Source organism: Trachypithecus francoisi, unplaced genomic scaffold, assembly GCF_009764315.1.
Source record: "Trachypithecus francoisi isolate TF-2019V2 unplaced genomic scaffold, Tfra_2.0 Lachesis_group12, whole genome shotgun sequence".
NCBI classification, from domain to species: Eukaryota; Metazoa; Chordata; class Mammalia; order Primates; family Cercopithecidae; genus Trachypithecus; species Trachypithecus francoisi.
Genome location: NW_022681457.1, coordinates 55,544,211 through 55,563,420, shown reverse-complemented (window position 1 = coordinate 55,563,420; position 19,210 = coordinate 55,544,211). Strand labels below are relative to the sequence as shown.

At 45.1% G+C, this 19,210-nt stretch overlaps 1 protein-coding gene and 1 pseudogene across 1 annotated transcript; one reads left to right on the top strand and one right to left on the bottom strand.

The window, feature by feature from the left end:
* Nucleotides 1-2,378: 2,378 nt before the first annotated feature.
* On the bottom strand, nt 2,379-3,493 carry LOC117093733 (UPF0690 protein C1orf52-like). Its single transcript, XM_033229251.1, has one exon. The coding sequence runs from the start codon at nt 3,456-3,458 to the stop codon at nt 2,919-2,921; it is 540 nt and encodes a 179-aa protein (XP_033085142.1). The 5' UTR covers nt 3,459-3,493; the 3' UTR covers nt 2,379-2,918.
* A 4,622-nt stretch (nt 3,494-8,115) lies between these two features.
* Nucleotides 8,116-8,800, top strand: LOC117093743 (annotated as a pseudogene).
* Nucleotides 8,801-19,210: the final 10,410 nt, after the last annotated feature.

Here is a 19,210-nt window from a genome sequence, read left to right as displayed (position 1 = left end):
TAAAATCTCTTTATAGCAATTTTGAAATATACAATGCATTATTTATTATAGCAACTATTCTGTGCAATCAATCACTTGATCTTATTCCTTCTAAGTGAAACTTTGTATACTTTGATCAGCATTTTCTCTTTCTTCATCCACTTTCTTTTCTAGCCTCCATCACATTTTTTACTTCTGTTAAGTTACATTAAGGCCATTAGTGTAATTATAGAAATTAAATTTTCTGGTATACAATAACTGCATGAGCATAATGTTAAATAACTTTATTAGAAAGTTTGAATAATTAGGCATAGGCTGTATTTTGGCCAGTAAATATAAAACACTCATTGTTTTCAAATATCTGACAATTATTTTAAACGGAAACTTTCTTGTTTGTTTGTTTTTGTTTTGTTTTTTTGTTTGCTTTTTTTTTTTTTTTTTTGAGACAAAGTCTCCCTCTGTATCCCAGGCTGGAGTGCACTGGCATGATCTCAGCTCACTGCAACCTCTGGCTCACTGCAACCTCCGCCTCCCGGGTTCAAGGGATTCTCCTGCCTCAGCCTCCCAAGTAGTTGGGATTACAGGTGCCTGCCACCACGCCTGGCTAATTTTTCTACTTTTAATAGAGATGTGGTTTCACCATATTGGTCAGGCTGGTCTGAAACTCCCAACTTCAGGGGATCCGCCCGCCTTGGCCTTTGAAAGTGCTGGGATTACAGGTGGGAGACAGCGCTCCCGGCCTTAAATGGAAAGGTTTTAGGCCTAAAATATGTCATTGAATTATGACAGTGGAATCCCAAGAGGTAGTATTTTCTGAGCATTGTAAATAACAACAACAAAAAAATCATTGACTAAAGTAAATTCAACAAGTAGTATCTAGCCAAATCAAATTAAATTAAGAATTTTACAATTGCTGGGTGCAGGGGCTCATGCCTGTATCTCAGCACTTTAGGAGGCTAAAGCAGGAGAATTGCTTGAGCCCACAGTTTTGAGACCAGCCTGAGCAATATAGTGACACCTCATCTCTCCAAAAAGTGTAAAAATGAGATGAAAGAATTGTTTGAGCCAGAGAGGTCGAGGCTGCAATGAGCTGTGATCAAGCTACTACACTCCCACCTGGGTGACAGAGCAAGACTCTGCCTGAAATTTTATTATTTTATTTTTTTTTGAGACGGAGTTTCGCCCTTTTTGCCCAGTTTGGAGTGCAATGGCACGATCCCGGCTCACTGCAATTCCACCTCCTGGGTTCAAGCCATTCTCCTGCTTGAGCCTCCTGAGTAATTGGGATTACAGGTGCCCGCAGCCATGCCCAGCTAATTTTGTATTTTTAGTATAGACAGGATTTCATCCTTTTGGCTAGGCTGGTCTCAAACGCCTGACCTCAGGTGATCCACACGCTTCGGCCTCCCAAAGTGCTGGAATTACAGGCGTGAGCCAACGTGTCTGGCCAAAAAAATTTTTTAAATTAACATCTGAATTAAATGGAATATTCAAACTAAGATTATTTTTATGAATTCAGGGAAGTGCTAATAAAAAAGCATGATGATTAAAGCCAAAAATCTGAATTCAGGTAAATAATTTTGCCAGTATTACTTTAGTAATATAGAAAAACATAATTCTGGCCATATATAGGTATTATTCTCTACAGTTACGTACTTTTACTTCAGAAATTTATATATAGAATCAATTTCTTAGTAATAGAAATATTTTACAAATTATTATTACTTTATGGTATATTAAGGAAAGGATATGTTCTAACTGATGTAACTTTAGGTTTCTCATTAGATGTCATTGTGTGCCACACAAAAAAAACTAAAATTTTTTTCAGAAACGTATTTGTGCATTTTAGAAAAAGATTATGCATTCTAAATCTTTATAAAATATTTTATATGCTAAAATCTTGAGAAAGTTACAGAAACCTTTAAAATGCTGAAAAACTACATATATTTTTTATTTATTTATTTATTTTCTAGACAGTCTTGCTCTGTCACCCAGGCTGGAGTGCAGTGACAGATCTCAGCCCACTGCAAACTACGCCTCCTGAGTTCAAGCAATTCTCCTGCCTCAGCCTCCCAAGTAGCTGTGATTACAGCTGCCCGCCAGTGCACCTGGCTAATTTTTGTATTTTTAGTAGAGACGGGGTTTCACCATGTTGGCCAGGCTGGTCTCGAACTCCTGACTTCAGCTGATCTCCCCACCTCGGCCTCCCAAAGCGCTGGGATTACAGACGTGAGCCACCGCGCCTGGCCTGAGTAGAATATATATATATATATATATTTTTTTTTTTTTAGACAAGCTACTCAAGCACTCTTTATTATAAAATGAGAATACTAATAACATCTTGCTAGGTTGTTTAAGGATCAGAGAAAACATGCACAAAGCACCTGGAACGCAGGAGGCACTCTTTAAATGGTAATACTTCTTATTACAACTTAAAATGTCACACAACAAATAGGGTACTTGTCACAGACAAACATTCAAATGTTAATGTTATGCAGTAATAGTAATATTGAATAAGCAATTTTATTTCCATGATCTATTTACACTGTACAAAGACTGTTGAAAAGCACCCTACAAGTTCACAGGACATTATAATATATTTACTTTAAAAATATATACCTTTATAATAGGTTTATAGAACATTGGCATGTCAACATGTGACAAAACTCTCAAAAGCATGTCACCAATTCTGTGAGCGCAAGAATGCATCCAAGTGTTATCAATTTCACAATCACAAGTCACCAGTTGAGTTTTAAATACATACATGTTTTAAATAAAAAAAGAATTCTACAGTGGAAAGTTCTTGAGGCAATACTTATTAGTTCATTAACGTATGCACTTTCATGGAGATGTGGTATAATAACCCACAATATAAACTTAATCTGTCCAAAGAAACATTTCAACAAGTTTAGCAGTCCAAAAATTCTGGTCATTTGTTTCTACTTTTTCTTCTTTGCTGGTTCTCCTGGCTCTACTTTGCGCTTTTTAGAAGTATGCTCATCTTTTTCATCATCTGATTCCAACGTCTCCTCCCCTTCCGGTAGAAGCCTAGCTTTCTTAGCATTCTGTGGGGCATCATCACCATTGTCCTCATATATGTTAGACCATTTTACTGCCATGTCAAGCTCTGGAGGAGGAGGCTTCTTCTCAGTGGTGTAGGTCTCAGGAGGTGGTACATAATTTGACTTCCATATTTTGAATTCCTTTGGAGGCTCCTCAGGTGCCTTGACGACGTGCCTCTCCCAGTCTATCTGCTTGTTGAGTGGATTGTAGAGAAAGGCCAGGCTCCTAAACAGCTCGTCGGGTCCCGGGAGCCACTTCTCCGCCTTGTTCCTACAGCCGCCAGCCGACTTCGCCGGATCCGGGGTTCTGCGACTCATCTCCTCCGGCTCGGTTATCCTCCTCGTCCGGGAGGAGCCTGAGCTGCTGCTCCCGTATGCCGCGAAATAGCTCAGAGGGTCCTTCTCCTCCGCTGCCATGACGGCTGCGAGCGACGACCCAGTACTCCGCCAGAAGCCCTAGAAATATTTTTAAAACGTCAGAATTTTCAGGCCGGGTGCGGTGGTTTATGCCTGTAATCTCAGCACTTTGGGAGGCCAAGGCGGGCGGATCACGAGGTCAGGAGATCCAGACTAGCCAAGACCATCCTGGCTAACACGGTGAAACCCCGTCTCTACTAAAAATACAAAAACAAAAAATGAGCCAGGCGTGGTGGCTGGCGCCTGTAGTCCCAGCTACTCCAGAGGCTGAGGTGGGAGAATGGCGTGAACCCTGAAGGCGCAGCTTGCCAGTCAGCCCGAATCACGCTACTGCACTCCAGCCTGGGCGACAGAGCGAGGCTCCAAAAAAAAGAAATTTCAGCCGGGAACGGTGACTCACGCTTGTAATCCCAGCACTTGGGAGACCGAAGCGGGCGGATCACGAGGTCAAGAGATGGAAACCATCCTGGCCAACATGGTGAAACCCCTTCTCTACTAAAAAATGCAAAAAATTAGCTGGGCGTGGTGGCGCGTCTCTAGTCCCAGCTACTCGGAAGCTGAGACAGAAGAATCGCTTGAACCCGGGAGGCAGTTGCAGTGAGCCGAGATCGCGCCACTGCCCTCCTGCCTGGTGACTGAGCGAGACTCTGTATCAAAACAAACAAACAAACAAACAAAAAAAGGCCGGGCGTGGTGGCTCACACCTGTAATCCCAGCACTTTGGGAGACCGAGGCAGGCGGGTCACCTGAGGTCGGGGAAACCAGCCCCACACCACCCGGCGGGTATCCAGAGCCCGGCAGAGACAAAGGAATTAGAAAGAGACAGAATAACAGTTTAAAAGGCGGGTCCAGGGGACCGCAACCAGAGCGTCGGAGGCTTGCTCAAGCCCGGAGCTCTCGGCCTCCACCCAATTTACTGGTTTACAAGCTCTTTGTTCTTAGGGCTAAGGGGAGGGGTAGGAAGGGATGAGGAAAAGGATTAATCAGTGAAGGAGAACTCACGAGCCATTCAATAAGATGTATAGCAATGGCAGTTTCTGTGAATTTCCTCGAGCAAAGGCGTGTGTCTCAACTACTTAAGATCCTTAACTTATCAGGACTGAAATGGGTGGGAGTGGGTTTCAGGAGAAGCCAGGATGTTTGATTATACTCCACTGCTTCAAAGGAGTGTTATTTCCCCCAGCAACCTGTGGCATGCCTGGAGCTGTTATGCTCTGGGGGCATAAAGATATGACGGCAACAAGGAGACTTTTCTCCTCAGAGGCCGCACCTGGCTCCCTATGGGTGTCACACAGGGGAGACCAACTCATCTGGCATCCCAGAAACTCTCTTTCCCACAGAGGCCAGCCTGACCAACATGGAGAAACCCCGTCTCTACTAAAAATACAAAATTAGCCAGGCGTGGTGGCGCAGGCCTGTAATCCCAGCTACTCTGGAGGCAGAGGCAGGAGAATTGCTTGAACGGGTTGGGCAGCGAGGGGGAGGGGAGGGAGGTTGCGGGGAGCCCAGATCCTGCCATTGCACTCCAGCTTGGGCAACAAGAGAGAAATTCCATCTCAAAAAAAAATTAAAAAGAAAAAACAAAAAAAGAGAATTTTCTAGGTACAGAAGAAAACCAAAGGAAGAATCCAGGATGTAATTAAACTAAGAAGTAAGTGCTCTTCTTAGATATGAGTGAACAAATAAAAAATTTCCATGGGTTGTCCAACTTTTCATAAAAATAATGAAAAAAAAGACAACATAAATTAACTGCAGACATTTCAAATGTGGTATCTTTCGTAAGTGAAAGGAAAATTGCAACTCATGTTACCCTCAGTTATAGGACTTAAGTTTAAAATGTTTAACCCAAGACAATGGGAAAAATAGAAAATATACTAATAATGTGGAATGAATAAAAAGCTATAAGGATGACAAGGCTGGGCACAGTGGCTCACACCTGTAATCCCAGCACTTTGGGAGGCCAAGGTAGGTGGATCATGAGGTCAAGAAATCGAGACCATCCTGGCTAACATGGTGAAACCCTGTCTTTACTAAAAATACAAACATTAGCTGGGTGTGGTGGCGCACGCCTGTAGTCCCAGCTACTTGGGAGGCTAAGACAGAAGAATAATAGCCTGAACCCGGGACGCGGAGGTTGCCATGAGCCCAGATCGCTCCATTTCACTCCAGCCTGGGTGACAAGAGCAAAACTCTAAAAAAAGAAAAAGAAAAAGAAAAAAATAAAAGAACAAAGTGTAAATCAAAATATTTTCAAAAGAAAACTCACTAATTTGAATATCAACAGAATCCTCTTAAACGCATACCTCGAAAAAATATTTTACATACCTAAAAAAAAAAAAAAGAAAGATTTTAAGACCTGATTTGGGAACTGACATGTCCTTTCCTCAGGGATTTCAGTAACTGGCCATCTTTCACTCACATACAACACTACAGAGTTTACAAAATATTCCTGTACCCATCTTTTCTTTTGATCTCTATACCCTATGAGGCTGTGCAAAATAGGTGCTTGGTTCCCATTTTGCAGATGAAAAGGCTGAGGCTCAGACAAAGGTCACACAGAAAGTTTGGGATAGAACTAGAGCTAGAACCCATGTGGGGGAAGAAGAATGGAAGGTTACAATGGCTGGGCCCCAGCCAAGGCTTTGACGTCACATTACTATGAGGATGAACTAGGTGGATAGTGTGTCCTGTTCCTTTCAATCCTGGGAGGCAGGGTATGATTCTGCAGTCAAAAGATAGGAGAATGCTGCTGGAGGATTCTGGACCCTGGCATTTCAGAGTCCAGAATTTCAGTATCTTTTCTTTTTTTGTTTTGAGAGGAAGTCTTGCTGCAACGCCCAGGCTAGAGTGCAAAGCTGTGAAGCTATCTCGGCTCACTGCAGCCTCCACCTCCTGGGTTCAAGTGATTCTCCTGCTTCAGCCTCCCAAGCAGCTGGGATTACAGGTGCCCGCCACCACACCTGGCTAATTTTTGTATTTTTAGTAGAGATGGGGTTTCACCATATTGGTCAGGCTAGTCTTGAACTCCTGACCTTAAGTGATCCACCTGCTTTGGCCTCTTAAAGTGCTGGGATTACAGGTAGGAGCCACTAATTTCAGAATCTTAAGAAACATGTCCATCTAGAGTTCAGACATAATAGACTGTATTTACTAGACAGTAACCATGTGCATGGTACTGTTTAAACACGTTGCAGCTATTAACTCATTTAAGGAATTCCACAAGGTGGGTACTACTATCCCCACTTTACAGGGGACATTGAGCACAGAAAAGTAACTTTCCCACAGTCACACAGCTGGAAATAGCAGAGCAGCTGAGATGTGAACCCTGAGTTAGTGTACCTAGCCACAGTAGAATCCTGCTTCACTGCAGTATGCAGTTATGACTTTAAGCTCTGATGGTGAGGCAGGCTGCCTGAATTTGAATCCTGGCTCCTCTACTCTGGGATAGTATAATCGTAAACAAGTTACTTGCCTTTTTTTTTTTTCAGTTTACTCCAATGTGGAATGAACATAATAATAGTACCTTCAGGGATTAAAGCTGTCTCCAGGCCCAGGCTCCCTGGTTTCCTCTGTCCCCTTTATACGCTGTGCACCATCCAGACCTGCTTATAATGAGCTCCTTTCATTCTTCACCAAGGCTCTGGTGAATTAATGTCCCTTCAGTGTGTGAATGACTGATAGCAACTTTCTCAATATCCTTGTAGCCTATTCCAGGAAGATTCCATTATAAGAATGGCAATCAACTGTGTGATTTTATTCCTGGGGACAGACTGATGGGAGAAATCAGATTCTTTCACAAGATTACTGAAAAATGAGAACTACTAGTATCTTTTTTTTTTTTTTGAGACATAGTCTAACTCTCTCACCCAGTCTGGAGTGCATGTGATCTTGGCTCTTTGAAACCTCCGCCTCCCAGGTTCAAGCAATTCTCCTGCCTCAGTCTCCCAAGTAGCTGGGATTATAGGCACCCACCACCATGCCTAGCTAATTTTTGTATTTTTAGTAGAGACAAGGTTTCACCATGTTGGCCGGGTTGGTCTCGAACTCCTGACCTCAGGTGATCCACCCACCTCCACCTCCCAAAGTGCTGAGATTACAGGTGTGAGCCAGTATCCTTAAAAGAGAATGGTCTCTTGGAGTGTTCATGAAGTTAAATGGCCAGTGCAGGACAAAAGACTTTTATTTAGCGCCTTGACTTGCTGGGTTTGCAAATTTTTCTGTTCATGGTCATCACCTTCTCTCTTCTGCCCAGCATGGCTGTCCTTTCTTCCTAACTCTACACTGTTCTTATACTAGAACCTCTGCCTGGTAGTTCTGCCCACAGGCCTTTTTTTTTTTTTTTTTTCCTTTAGACAATTAAGCTCAGAGTGACTTTTTTTTTTTTTTTGAGATGGAGTTTCACTCTTGTTGCCCAGGTTGAAGTGCATTGGCAGGATCTTGGCTCACCGCAACCTACGCCTCCTGGATTCAAGCAATTCTCCTGCTTCAGCCTCCTGAGTAGCTGGGATTACAGGCATGCGCTACCATGCCCAACTAATTTTGTACTTTTAGTAGAGACGGGGTTTCTCCATGTTGGTCAGGCTGGTCTCGAACTCCCAACCTCAGGTGATCAGCTCACCTGGCCTCCCAAAGTGCTGGATTATAGGTGTGAGGCACCGTGACCGGCTAGAGTGACTTTTAATATGACAATCAGTGTTAATCAAACAGAAGTGAAAGACAGGTGCAAACACCTTCTAGATGAAAATTAATGATTAAAAAAAAAATCTACCATCATAATCCAAAACTTTCCCTAGACCCCTCCTCTCTTCAACATTGGACATCTCTTATTATAAATTCTATGAACATAGTGAAAGACAGTGAAAATATTTATTCACCGAGTTTTGTTTTGTTTTATTTTTTGAGACACTCTGTTGTCCAGGCTGGAGCCTTGCAGCTTGTCACCTGAGCTTGGGTGCCCACCTCCTGAGCCAGCCATGCTGGAGCATCTGAGCTTGCCACCCACACAGATGGATTACAAGGGCCAGAAGAGCTGAACAGATGTTTCAGGGAATTATTCTTTTTTCTGCAAGAGTTGGATTTATCTATGTGTACATGGCTCAACAGTTCGGGTGGACTGTCTATATAGTTATGGCCAGATTTGCTTTTTTATGTTTGCTGACAATTCCTCCATGGCCCATCTATCACTGACATCCTCTTAAATGGTTACCTGTTCAAGACTCAAGCATAGAAGACAAGAAACCAGAGGAAGGAAAAATTAAGAGGCATGCTAAAAATAATTGAGGTTTTCATGATTCAGCTCCTGCCTTTGTTTCCTGTGAGATGAGCTAAATTGCTTTCAGACCCCAAATATGAGCTAACATCATGTAATGCTCTTATGGCACAGTTGTTTATATATTTAGTTCTTTTTATATTTCATTTCTAGCCCAGTTGGGTTTTGATTTATATAAGTAGTTTAGATCTTCTCTTCATAATCTTCCTCTGAAATGGGGAACAGAACACACAAGTATGCAGTTTCTTTCAGGTGTAAATAACGAAGAATAAATGCCTCATAAATGATAGTACAATGTAACTACCAAAGTTTTATAATTCATTATGAATTGTTAAATCATTTTATTGTTTCCAATTAAAATTCAGAGGGAAAAAAAAAAAGAATTGGTACCAACTCTACTGAAACTATTCCAAAAAACAGAGAAAGAGGGAATTCTTCCTAAATCATTTCATGGAGCTATTATCACCCTAATACCAAAACGAGGAAAGAACATAACAACAACAAAAAACTACACATCAATATTCCTGATGAACATAGATGCAAAAATTCTCAACAAAATACTAGCTAACCAAATACAATAGCATATCAACAAGGTAATACACAATGATCAAATGCATCTCATGCCAGAGAAGCAGGAATGGTTTAACATACATAAGTAAATAAATGTGATATACCACATAAACAGAATTTAAAACAAAAATCACATGATTTTCTCAATAGATGCAGAAAAAACATTTGAGAAAATCCAGCATTGCTTTTTGATTAAAACCCTCAGCAAAACAGTGTTAGGGTCAACCCAACCAGACTGTTCCCCTCTTTTCCTGTAAATTTCCCAGTACAGTCCTTTGTGACCCCCATGCAGCTCCCCCGAGGCTAGAAGTAGATCACTCCCCCACTGACCCTTCCAGTAACTGTTTGATCAAAAGACTTCCGCTGAACTGGCAGACGGCTGAGGATGCTGTCAGAACACCTGTCCACCTTGCAAAACAAAGCTGGCAAAAAACATCTCCAGGATGCGGTTAGGACACCTGTACCCCTGACTCAGTCTCCACACCCCAACCCAGTTCCTTGCTCTATAAAGCCCCGCTGTAGTCTATAAGTGGGTCTGCCTCCTCTGCCTGCCAAGGAGCAGCCTGGCAGGACAATAAAACTTGCTTGCCTGACTTCGGGTCTACTCGTTCTTTCTCTCAGCTAACCTTACATTTTGGTGCCAAAACCCAAGAAGGTGGTAGAGTTTGGCCTCACTTTCTCCCTCTCTTCTTCCCTCTGCCCCCTTCCCCTGGCTGAACTCCCCCTTCCAGAACTGCAGAGACCCAGGGGATTTCCTACTCCTCTCCATTGCTGGCAAACACATCCAACATCAGGGCTGCCTCAGGAGTGAGTAAAGGAGATTTCTGCCTTTTGCCTGGAACCCTTGTCCACTCTTCCTTTCCCAAAAGACCCAGCACTGGGCCAAGTATTTCCTCCTCCCAGCTTCCAGGCCCTCTACATCTCCCTTTCGGGGATGCCTGAATGGGAGATTATTGCTCCTCTCTAACTTGAATCATGGGACGAGGGATGCCTTCTCCCACAGTTCTAGTGTCTGGCCATGTCTCCCATTTCTACCCTTCCCTCACTCATTCCACCATGGGAGTCTCTCAGTCCACTCCCTCAAATACATCCCCCCTCGAATGTCTCCTCTGCAACCATAACACCCTTGGCCTCCATTCTGAAATTTGTCCAAAAAGGCTCACCTTTTATTGTAACACAGCCTGGTTTCAATATAAACTGGACAACGGCTCCCAATGGCCTGAAAATGGCACTTTCGATTCTAACATCCTCAGGGACCTAGACAACTTCTGCCATTGCAATGGAAAGTGGTCATAGATCCCTTATATTCAGGCTTTTAAAAATTTTTTTTGCCCTCTGTAGCCATCCCTCTCTGTCAGTCCTGTTCTGCTTTCCAGATCCTCCTTGCCTGTTCCAAGTCTGACCCATCCTCAGCCACCCCGCTCACTGCTCCTTCTGACAATTCCTCTTCCTTTGACCCTGTCAACTTTCCTCCTCACTGACAACATCATAATCCTCTGCTAGATCATCATGGTCCTCCACCATATGTTCCCGCTCCTTCCTTACCTCTTTCCCCCCGCTCTCCAACCACCCAGCTTCTGATTCTGATTCCTCCCCATCTCCACCTCATACACGCTCTCCAACTCAGCACCCTCAACAACTAGCCCGCATACTTCCCCCACCAAGAGGTGGCCAGGGCTGAAGGAATTGTTCACATCCATGTTCCCTTCTCCCTCTCCCACTTTTCCCAAATTGAAAAACATCTCGTGTCCTTTTCCTCCGATCCCGACACTTGTATTAAGGAGTTCAAATACCTTACCCAATCTTACGAAGTCACTTGGCTTGATCTCTATATTATCCTCTCTCGTACTCACCTCCCAGAAGAGAAGGAAAGAGTGTAGCTCACAGCTGAGGTGCATGCCGACAATCTTCATCGGCAAGACCCTACTAAGCTGGTAGGAGCTGCTGCAGTTCCCCGGGAAGAACCCCACTAGGAGTACCAACCCACAGATCCTGGCAAGGCATCTCATAATCATATGATCACTTGCCTCATCACAGGCCTTAACAAAGCTGCCCATAAGGCCGTAAATTTTGAAAAACTCAAAGAAATTTTCCAAAGAGCTGATGAAAACCCTGCCAAATTTCTTTCCTGTCTTACAGAGGCCCTCCAAAAATATACCCACGTTGGCTGGGTGCGGTGGCTCAAGCCTGTAATCCCAGCACTTTGGGAGGCCGAGACGGGCGGATCATGAGGTCAGGAGATTGAGACCATCCTGGCTAACACGGTGAAACCTCGTCTCTACTTAAAAAATACAAAAAACTAGCCGGGTGAGGTGGCGGGTGCCTGTAGTCCCAGCTACTTGGGAGGCTGAGGCAGGAGAATAGCGTGAACCCGGGAGGCGGAGCTTGCAGTGAGCTGAGATCCGACCACTGCACTCCAGCCTGGGTGACAGAGTGAGACTCTGTCTCAAATATATATATATCTATATATCTATATAGATATCTATATCTATATCTATCTATCTATCTATCTATCTATCTATCTATATACCCACATTGACCCCACCTCCCGGGAAGGAACTATTGTTCTTAATACCCATTTCATCTCTCGATCTGCTCCTGACATACAGTGCAAACTAAAAATGGTGGAAGACAGCCCTCAGACCCCACAAGACCTCCTTAACCTGGCTTTCAAAGTCTTCAATAACACAGATGAGCTAAATAAATTAGTTAAAGCCCAAAGAGGTCGTGCTAAATACCAGCTTCCAGCAGCAGCTGTCTGCCAATCTAGCCATAGCACCCAACGGTACAAAAGACCTGAGAGCAGTAATCCCCCCCGCCTTGTTTTAAGTGTGGCAAAGAAGGCCATCGGGGTGGGCATGTCCTAACCCATGAGTTCCAAAAACTCCTTTCCCAGCCTGCCAACAAAATGGCCACTGGAAATCTGATTGTCCTCTTAAGCAGACTAACAGGTTGGTTCCTCAAAGCTCTGGCAAAGCAAAGAGTGAAGAATCACTCACACTCCCACAGTTCCTTGGCCTGGCTGCTGAAGATGGATGGAGCCCAGGGCCCCTGGCCCCATCTGCCATCACTGTATCGGAGCCCAGGGTAACTCTGCTAGTAGCAGGTAAGCCGATCTCCTTTTTAGTCGATACCAGGGCCACCTACTTGGCTTTGCCTGAATTTTCAGGATGCACTCGTCCCTCCCAGGTTTCTGTCGTGGGGGTTGATGGACTCATCTCACATCCACGTGCCACTGAATCCCTTACTTTTTCCCTGTTTAACACTATTTTTTCATACTCCCTCCTTATCATGCCTTGCTGCCCTACCCCCATTCTAGGCCAGGATCTTTTAGCCAAATTTAAGGCTTCTTTCACCTTTTCCTGCCTCCCTCAACCAGAGTCCCTCCTGCTCCCGGCCCCTGACCCCTCTCCCCAGTACCCACTTCCCACCTCTCTGGTTAACCCAGTAGTGTGGGATACCGCCACCCTTTCCACAGCTGCTTACCATGACCCCATCAAAACCAAATTAAAAGACCCCTCCAAGGCCAAGCGTGGTGGCTCAAGCCTATAATCCCAGCACTTTGGGAGGTTAAGGTGTGCAGATCACTTGAGGTCAGGGGTTTGAAACCAGCCTGACCAACATGGTGAAACCCCGTTTCTACTAAAAATACAAAATTAGCCAGGCACGATGGTGCACGCCTGTGATCCCAGCTACTTGGGAGGCTCAGGCAGGAGAATCGCTTGAACCCAGGAGGCGGAGTTTGCAGTGAGCTGAGATCATGCCATTGCAGTCCAGCCTGGGCAACAAGAGCAAAACTCAGTCAAAGAAAAAAAAAAAATCCAGATTTCCCAAATTCTCCAATATCCCATCTCCCTAACCCACCAAAAGGGCCTCCAGCCCATCATAAACAAGCTCTGCTTACACGGTCTTCTGAGACCAACACATTCTCCATATAACACCCCCATCCTCCCTGTTAAAAAATCTGATGGCTTATACTGACTTGTTCAAGACCTCCAAGCCATCGATCAGGCTGTCCTCCCTATCCATCCTGTAGTCCCTAGCCCCTATACACTTCTCTCTCTTGTCCCCTCAGACACCACCCACTACATTGCAATTGACCTAAAACATGCCTTCTTCACCATTCTTCTACATCCTGATTCCCAAAACCTCTTTGCTTTCACCAGGACTGACCCCAACACCCTCCAGTCACAACAACTCATATAGACTATTCTCCCTCAAGTCTTCAGGGATAGCCCTCATTTCTTCAGGCAAGCCCTAGCTCAAGACCTCACCTCCTTAAAACTTTCCCCCAGCCATCTTCTTCAATATGTAGGTGATCTCCTCCTCTGTAGCCCCTCCCTAAAAGACTCCCAAACCCACACTACCAACCTTCTCAATTTCCTTGCTGATAAAAGCTATAGACTCTTTCCCTCCAAAGCACAGCTTTCCACCCCTAGAAATCACCCACAGGTTTCTACACCTAAGGTAGGAACCCTTAGGTGACCTACCTAAGAGTTCAACTCTCCTCCAGGTCCTGAGTCATGACCCTGGCATGGGCAGCCTTAATAGACAACCTATCTTCACCTTCCTCAAAAAGTGAAAGTCTTTCATTCCTAAGGCTAGCAGACTTTTTCAGAATATGGATCCCCAACTTCACCCTCTTAGCCCACCCCCTATATGAAGCAGCCAAAGGCACCCTAAATGAGCCCCTAAATCCCTCCCACAACATAGTCCTTAGCTTCCACAAACTTAAAACTGCTCCAGCCCTATGTTTGACTAATATTTCCTGGCCTTTCACCTTCTACACAACTGAAAACCAAGGAATAGCCCTTGGTGTCCTTGGCCAACTAAAAGGAAGTCCTCCATCCTTTGCCCCCATAGCCTACCTCTCCAAACAGCTAGACAATACTTCTCAAGGATGGCCAACCTGCCTCAGAGCTCTAGCAGCAGCTGCCACCCTGGCCTTAGAAAGTAAAAAGCTAACATTTGGTCAAGACACCACCATCCACAGTCCATATAACCTACAGGACCTCCTTTCCTCCCCAGTGTTAAGCGTTCTCTCCCTGTCCCTCATCCAGCTTCTTCATGCCCAATTTCTCAACAACCCCGAGTTCCATCTTGCCAAAAGTTCCCCCCTTAACCCTGCATCTCTAATTCCAATATCTTCCTTGCCTCCCTCCTACTCCTGTACTGAAATTCTAGACCACCTGCAACCACACTTCCCTAACATCTCCTCCAGGCCTCTCACTAATCCAGATGACCAACTATTCATAGATGGCTCCTCTTCCGGAGCTGCCAACTCTCTCAAAATTGCTGGGTATGCAGTAGTTGCCTTAAACCAAGTAATTGAGGTTAAGCCCCTACCCTTAAGCCCCTACCCTCAGGAACCTCCTCCCAAAAAGCAGAACTCATAGCTCTCACCAGAGCCCTAACCCTCTCCAAAGGCTAACAAGTCAACATTTACACAGACTCCAAATATGCCTATCACATTCTTCATTCCCATTCTGCCATCTGACAAGAGAGAGGATTCCTTACCGCCAAAGGAACCCCCATCACTAACGGCCCCCAACTCCTTCAGGCCACACACCTCCCAAGTAAAGCAGGAGTTATACACTGTCAAGGACATCAAACAGGATCAAGACAAAATCTCAAAAGGGAACAGAAAGGCCGATGAGGCAGCAAAAGAAACCTCCCTTTCTTCTGTCCTTGCCTCTCTCCTCCTCGTTATGCCAGCAGTCCAACCCAAGTACTCTCCCACCAAAAAGTCTTTACTACTACAGCAAGGAGCCTCCCTTCAAGGGGACTGGATAATCAAAAATCAAAAGCTTGTCCTCCCCCAAGAGCAAACTAAGGAAATTCTGACATCTCTTCATCAATCCCTCCATATCAGTGCATGCCCCCTGTACCTGCTCCTTTGCTCTTATTTCTCCTCCCTATTCACCTCACTAAAAGACATAACCTCAAACTCTCATATATGATCTATTACTTCCTCCCAATGGGCCCTCCACTGTCTCCGCATCCCTACACAGTAGCTCAGAGGAACACTCCCAAGGGAGAACTGGCAAGTAGACTTCACCCACATGCCTCCCATCAAAAAAGCTAAATATCTTCTTACCCTCATAGACACCTTCTCAGGTGGGGTAGAAGCATTTCCTACCCTTCAGAAAAAGCTGCAGAAGTCTCTCAAATTCTTATAACAGAAGTCATCCCTAGATTTTGTCTCCCTCACTCCATACAATCAGACAATGGCTCTAGCTTCATCTCCCAAATCACCCAACAAGTCTCTCTCTCCCTTGGTGTTCAGTGGCACCTCCATATCCCATACCAGCCCCAGTCATCTGGAAAAGTCAAAACGGCAAATGAGATTCTCAAGACTCAGTTAACCAAACTCACTGTTGAAGTCAAAAAACTATGGACCTCCCTTTTACCTACAGCACTGGCCCGCATCAGTGCCAGTTCAAAAGCCCCTCCTTCCTCAGTCCATTCAAGTTAACGTATGGACGCCCTTTCCTCTTACAAAACAGATCCCCTCCTAACTCTCATTTAGGAGAATACTTCCCAACACTCTCCCTCATCTGTCATCTCCTCTGCGAACAAGCAGACCAGGCCCTCCCAAAACCCTACCAAGGCCCGGCCGCCCAAACCCTCTTTCCAGAAGAGTATGTCTTCCTAAAAACCCTCACTCCAATGAGCCTTAAACCAAAGTGGGAAGGCCCTTTCCAAGTTCTTCTCACTACTCCCCTGCAGCCAAACTTTCAGGACAATTCCTGGTACCATCTTTCCAGATTAAAAAGGGCCCCTGCAACTGACCTGCCACCAACTAACCAACCAGCTGTTCCCTGCAAATACTCCAGCACTCTCCTCGGACCAACCCAATTCCGCCTTAAACCCATCCCAGAAGACCCCACTCTCCCCGCCATGAATCATAACAGATAAGTTACCACCCTTTACTGTTAAATATCCGAACCCTCATTAATGGAAATCATTTACTGTACTGCCCTTACAGGAATTGCCTTACTTACTCTGCTCTTTGCCATAGGAATATATCTGTAACACCCCCAGGGTGGAACTTCAAACAGAAAATCTCAATTTCTATAGCCTTTTGCCTCATAATCCTCCTTATTATAGGAATAAAGACCACCAACAAGTAACTATCCCTCCTAAATGTCCTGCCTTTGCCTGTCGTGCCATTTCACCCTCTTCCTTCACTGCCTCATAGAAAACATTTCATGGTTTTACCCAGAACAACCTAACCTCCCTGCATTCCTTGACTGGATAACTGACCTCACCTTCCAAGGTAACTTGTGTAACTTTACCCAAGATGAAACCCATTTCTTCACTTTCATACTTACCCTTTGCCTGTTTACTCCTCCTGCCCCTCCTGCTCCCTCACACTGTAGCTCTCCTTCCTCCACCAATACCTAACTACCTTCACAAAACCCTCAATCTGACACACTCCCTATTAAAAGAAGCTAACCCCACTCTAGCAGGCAACTGCTAGCTTTGTTTTTACCTATCAACTACAGCTTACACCACAATTCCTGCTTCAGCTCAGGACTGGGTTTTTACCCAAGTAGCCTTCCACCCCCATTATGAACTAGGTGCCCCCCTCCAATTCCCAGACTTAAAAGCCTGAATAGACCATTCTAACTCCTTTTCTAGCTCAAACAAGCCTCTCACTGCAACAGGACAAGCAGCTCTATTATTATGTACCTATTTCAATTATCTGGCCCCCTATACTAACCATACAAAGCCCATCCTAGGTCCCATAACCACTAATGCCTTTCTAACTCTTCAAGTCCCTTTATACATTCAATGCCACCTATCCTCTGGACAACCACCTACCTTCAAGCCACTCTACTTTTACCCTACGACTCCAGGGCCCAGTTGACCATACCAATCCCCAGATCTTCAGGGTTACCTTATGCTTTTTAGGCACTACCCTCCCCTTGCCCCACCACCAAATTAACATCACCCTCCTATAGAACATAAACTTTGGATACTGTAAGGGAAGACGCCCTGCCTATCCCTCCAAACCTGGACCCCACCCCCCGTGAAGCTCATCCCCCCACTACAGATGAATACCTCCTCATCCCATCCTTTAAAGACAACCCCTCTAACCAGCTCTTAACAGACACAAAATGCTTCCTCTTCTGCTGGGAAAGTAAAGGCAAAAACGCTGCCCAAAAAACTCCAAACACACCCTTACAACCACTCACCTCAGCTGCCTTAGCTAGCACCCTAGGGGCATGGATGTACAAAGACAACAAACTTACACATCTTTTTAACATACACAACCAATTCTGCTTACCTAGCCAAGGCATATTCTTCCTATGTGGCACCTCAATTTATCTCTGCCTCCCCACCAATTGGACCGGCACCTGCACCCTGGTATTTCTTAGTCCCAAAATTGACATTGCACCAGGAAACCAATCCCTGCCTATCCTAATTCAGGACTCAGTTCGGCATCGTTGAGCCATACAACTCATACGCTTACTTGCCTGACTAGGAATTGCCACTCCCACAGGAACTGGAGTAGCAGGACTATTCACTTCCCTCACCTACTATCGCTCACTCTCAAAAGACCTTACATACAATACAGAGGACATAGCTAACACCATCTCAAACCTCCAATCACAATTAGATTCATTGCAGTAGTAGTCCTCCAAAACCGCAGAGGTCTTGACTTAATGCCAAAAAAGGAGGTCTCTGCATTTTCTTAGATAAGCAGTGCTGTTTGTATCTCAGCCAATCAGGTTTGGTACAAGATGCAGTTAAAAAACTCAAAGATCAAGCCCGAAAAATAAAAGAAAACAGCTTCTCTGCCTGGCTGTCTTGGCCCCCTTTTTCTCTCAGTTCTTGAGATCTTGGGACCCCTGGCTACTCCCCCTCTTTGGCCCTGTTATAACTATCCTCCTTCTCCTGGCCTTTGGGCCCTGCCCCTTGCGCCTGTTCCTCAGTTTTTACAGAACCGCTTCCGGGCCTTCACCCACGGAACCATACAGGACATGATGTTACTCCAAGAACACCAACAATTTCAAAACCAGAACCAAAACCAATCCCTACCTTCCAGCCTCTTCTCCTAACCACTGCTCCCATTCAGCTTGAAGCAACCTGACAAGAACAATGCCCCTTTTCCATCATCTATTAAAAGGCTAGAATGTTAGGGTCAACCCAACTAGGCTGTTCCCCTCCTTTCCCATAAGTCTTCCAATACAGTCCTTTGTGACCCCCATGCATCTCCCCTGAGGCTAGAAGTAGACCCCCCCCACCACTGACCCTTCCAGTAACTTTGTGATCAAAGGACTTCAGCTGAACTGGCCAATGCGTTCAGGATGCGTTCAGAACACCTGTCCACTTTGCATAACAAAGCTGGCAAAAAACATCTCCAGGATGTGGTTAGGACACCTGTACCCCCGACTCAGTCCCCACACCCCAACCCAGTTCCTTGCCCTATAAAGCCCCGCTGTAGTCTGTAAGCGGGGTTGCCTCCTCTGCCTGTCAAGGAGCAGCCTGGCAGGACAATAAAACTTGCTTGCCTGACTTTGGGTCTACTCGTCCTTTCTCTCAGCTATCCTTACAATCAGCATAAAGGGGACATACCTTAAGGTAATAAAATCCATCTATGACACACCCACAGCCAGCAATATTCTGAACAGGGAAAAGTTGAAAACGTTTCCTCTGAGAAGTGGAACAAGACGAGAATGGGCAGTTTCACCACTTGTATTCAACATAGTACTGGAAGTCCTAGCCAGAACAAGCACACGAGAGAAAGAAATAAAGGGCATTGGCTGGGCGCGGTGGCTCAAGCCTGTAATCCCAGCACTTTGGGAGGCCGAGACGGGCGGATCACGAGGTCAGGAGATCGAGACCATCCTGGCTAACACGGTGAAACCCCGTCTCTACTAAAAAATACCAAAAAAAAAAAAAA

Excerpts from the sequence above, each read along its gene's own strand:
- LOC117093733 (XM_033229251.1), bottom strand. The coding sequence starts at position 3,458 with ATGGCAGCGGAGGAGAAGGACCCTCTGAGCTATTTCGCGGCATACGGG.